The sequence below is a fragment of the Sinocyclocheilus rhinocerous genome, unplaced genomic scaffold (assembly GCF_001515625.1).
Source record: "Sinocyclocheilus rhinocerous isolate Xijiao unplaced genomic scaffold, SAMN03320098_v1.1 scaffold1048, whole genome shotgun sequence".
Taxonomy (NCBI): domain Eukaryota; kingdom Metazoa; phylum Chordata; class Actinopteri; order Cypriniformes; family Cyprinidae; genus Sinocyclocheilus; species Sinocyclocheilus rhinocerous.
The window spans coordinates 712196-715955 of NW_015649578.1; the positions used below are offsets into that span (position 1 = coordinate 712196).

Here is a 3760-nt window from a genome sequence, read left to right on the forward strand (position 1 = left end):
AAACCAGCAGTTCAATTCCAGGCTGCAGCAAAGTCAGATTGTGCAGAGGACTCAACTGATTCCTGTGGTCTTGTCCCGGTGGCCGTCGGAGTTGTGACGGCCACAAAATAACAAACAAACAAAAACACTTAAAAATCATGCAAAACCAAGGTGCTTAAGGAGGAGTAAAAAATAAAAAGCCTTTATTTTCTCATGGCTATAATGCTAAAAACGTATCAACACACACCCACACGATGTGGCTAACAAGCCTTCATCAGGGTGTAAAATAAAATAAAATCAAGTACTTGTTTGATGTAAATATACACCGTTATTGATATTGGTGATTGGGTTTGATGTGTGTATATATATATATATATATATATATAGATAGATGTTTTAGTGTTTTGTTGATTTTGGATATATTGTTTGATTTAAATATGTTGTGAATCCTTTTTTTTTTTGGATGATGTGTAATATAAACACTATTTTAATTGTAATTATATTTTACAATGTTGTTGTATTTTTCCCACTTCATTTCTGATTGAATAAATGCAGCCTTGATGTGCATTAAATACTTTCAAAAACATTCAAATATCTTTCCCACTCCACAAACTTTTAAATGGTAGTGTATATGTATGCTATTGTAGCAATAAATAATAAAATAAATATACATGTATTTAAACATTTATATTTATACATTTAATTTATTTTATAAATAGATACGAGTTGAATTATCAATAACAATTATTCAATGACATTTTTATTTTTTGAATGGCCCATAGACTGTGCCGTTGGTTTCTATTGGCCTGTATCTGATAGCAGATCACTGTCAGCACTCCCATTGGTTGTTGTCACATTGTGTTGATGCTCATTTGCATAAAACTAAGCTGTGTTCTAATCAAATCGTTGCATCACCAATGGTCCCGTCACTGTAAATTGCCAACTTCCATTGAAAATGAATGCTATCCTGTTGCTTCAATCTGCTGCCAGTGTGAACACCAAACAGACTGTCAATCCCTCACTGAGCAGCGACTAATTTGAGCTCTTTTTCCCCATCCTGTTCACTTTGTTAACTGTAACTTATCCATCAAATGGCAGCAAAGTTGAAATGTCTGAGTTTGAGCACTTTTTTTTTTTTTAAATGTTCTACTTTTTTCTTTGAATTGCACAAGCATGTAAGGTTGTTACAGTTACGCTATGTGAGATCCACCCTTCACCAAACATTTATTTTATGATAATGAGCAGCATCTGGTCATGAAAGCTGCTTGACATGTTCTGTACAGAAAGTACATCTTCTAGTGGAAGAATGCAATTTAATGAATATTGAAGTATTATGAATGCTGTTAGGTCTGCTGTATAAATTCTGAGCAAAACCTGAGCTCACTCCACTGAACTCAAGCCTTACAAGGGTGTATAGTTTATTTTGACCGCATTAAATCAATCACCTGAAAACCCATACTGATTGTGTACATGACATCACAATGGAGTATAGAGATCACAGATGATTTTTACATAGCATTTGCATATCGCTTTATGAAGCTCTTGTAAGAGATGAATAGTGTTTAGTCGGCTCTCCATACCTGCAAACTCAACAGTATGTTACAAAACATACATTAAAAAGACACAAATAAAACTGTGATAGTTCCTCTTCACAATCAAAAACTGCAAAAGACAAATGTCATTTTAAAGCATAAATTAAAACAATATTTGCAGCATATATGACAAAATATCCTTAATCTGAAATAAAGCAAATAAAAAAGGAAATTACAGTAAACAAACATATTTAAGGAATGTGTAGTACGCAAACGTGCCATCATTTCTAATACTATTTAGTCTGCTCTTGTAAGTCCCTTGAAATCAAAACACAGTCAAATTATGATATACTAATATCATGACTGTATGTTACAAAACAAGCATACATATTACACAAATCCCTGTAGTTCAGTGACTTTATGGTGGTTTGACTGGTTCATTATTACAAACACACCCTGAGAACTTTCTTCCCTGACAAAACGACGTCAAGAATGTCCGAGCATTTCAACGGAATGGGCAAAATGGAGCGTAAAAATATTATTAATGCCACAATTACAATTAAAACATTCTCCACTTGGAATCAATGCCAAAACACTGGAATTGAATAACTTTACATTGTATTTCGAAATAGAGAAAATGTGTCACTAGAAAAAGGCATTCTTGAAATACTAGCATGATTAAATGAGATGAAAATGCATACAGATCTGATTGTTGAGTCCTAGAAAGAGTCTATTAATATTTATTTAATGCCGCATTTGCAATGGTTTGCTTTTTCTTAATTGACAGGAAGGTCTCATGAAATCAGGTCACATTTCACCCCCAAAATAAAGGAAAGAAAACTATTTTGCTTCAAGTAAATGAAACCCAATTTAATAAAACATTTTGTTGCATTTTTAGCATTAATTGCAAAAAGTCTAATTACACATAATTCAAATTATTTTTATATTGGTGACTTTCTTTACACTAATTACTACAGTAATTTTAAAAACATTTTAAATATATGTATTACAGTAATGCACAAAATATGCCAACATATATAAATACAAAATATGGCAATACTATTTAAATATTTTGGCAGTGCAGTAATAAAAATATATATTTTTAATTTGGGGGAAATGTACTTAACTGTCATCAAAATAATGACATAGAACTAAAAATCTTAAAGGTCCTAAAAATAATTTTCTTCAAAAGAAAGGAGTATGATTTTTGCTTGATTTAAGGATGAAACACGACCCAGACACGTTCTTGACAGTTTTCATGACATTCAATCTTTTGACCGGGGATTGGTCAGTGGTTTCTATCAGTCTTTGTGCAAAAGCAAACGTTCAGGAATACACAGAAATGGTGAGCACAATGAAAACATTCAGAACTCAGAGAGACTAAATTAAAAGTGCTAGAGTGAGGGTGATAAAGCACAGGTGTTGATGAACAGGACCTCACCTGCATTAGTGCTAGCATGAGGTGTGTTTGTGTCGGGTCAGGTGCCGACCTCTGGCTGTTCACGCAGATACTAGGAATGGCTTTAGGGTGCGACCTGAAGCGGGGTTCAGGTTCGGAGGCGATCTAGTCTCAGGTCCCGGAGCATTCGGCTCTTCTCATCTCGAGGAAGCCATTACTGGGTAATAAGGTGGGTGCTCGATCGTGAACCGAGTCTTAGATTGTGATGTAATGCTGTCGGAGTTTAGCAACTAAAAACTCATAGGTAAGATTATGTCTGGTGATTATTCCCACGATCTGTAAGAGACACAGATGACAAAACACCACTTTATGAAACCATTCTTGCACAACTAGCTTAGCTTCATCCAAGAAAATACATTCTGAGAAAAATTTAAGAAAAAATATTACATTTCTTTCAGCAAATGCTTTCAGTGAGTCAGAAAAAAGCAGCAGCAACATTCTAAAAAATGTGTTTATGTGTGTGTGTGTGTGTGTGTGTGTGTGAGAGTGAGTGAGTGAGTGAGTGAGTGAGTGAGTGAGTGAGTGAGTGAGTGAGTGAGTGAGTGAGTGAGTGAGTGAGTGAGTGAGTGAGTGAGTGAGTGAGTGAGTGAGTGAGTGAGTGAGTGAGTGAGTGAGTGAGTGAGTGAGTGAGTGAGTGAGTGAGTGAGTGAGTGAGTGAGTGAGTGAGTGAGTGAGTGAGTGAGTGAGTGAGTGAGTGAGTGAGTGAGTGAGTGAGTGAGTGAGTGAGTGAGTGAGTGAGTGAGTGAGTGAGTGAGTGAGTGAGTGAGTGAGTGAGTGAGTGAGTGCGTGC

The 3760-nt window shown here is 35.4% G+C and overlaps 1 protein-coding gene across 1 annotated transcript in view; it reads right to left on the reverse strand.

The window, feature by feature from the left end:
* Positions 1–2590: 2590 nt before the first annotated feature.
* Positions 2591–3760, reverse strand: part of LOC107710774 (chloride transport protein 6-like) — a 25514-nt gene continuing 24344 nt past the window's right edge. Inside the window, exon 23 of the mRNA XM_016515622.1 lies at positions 2591–3246. Coding sequence (XP_016371108.1) covers positions 3166–3246 — 81 coding nt within the window. The 3' untranslated portion in view covers positions 2591–3165. The remainder of the gene's footprint in view (positions 3247–3760) is intronic.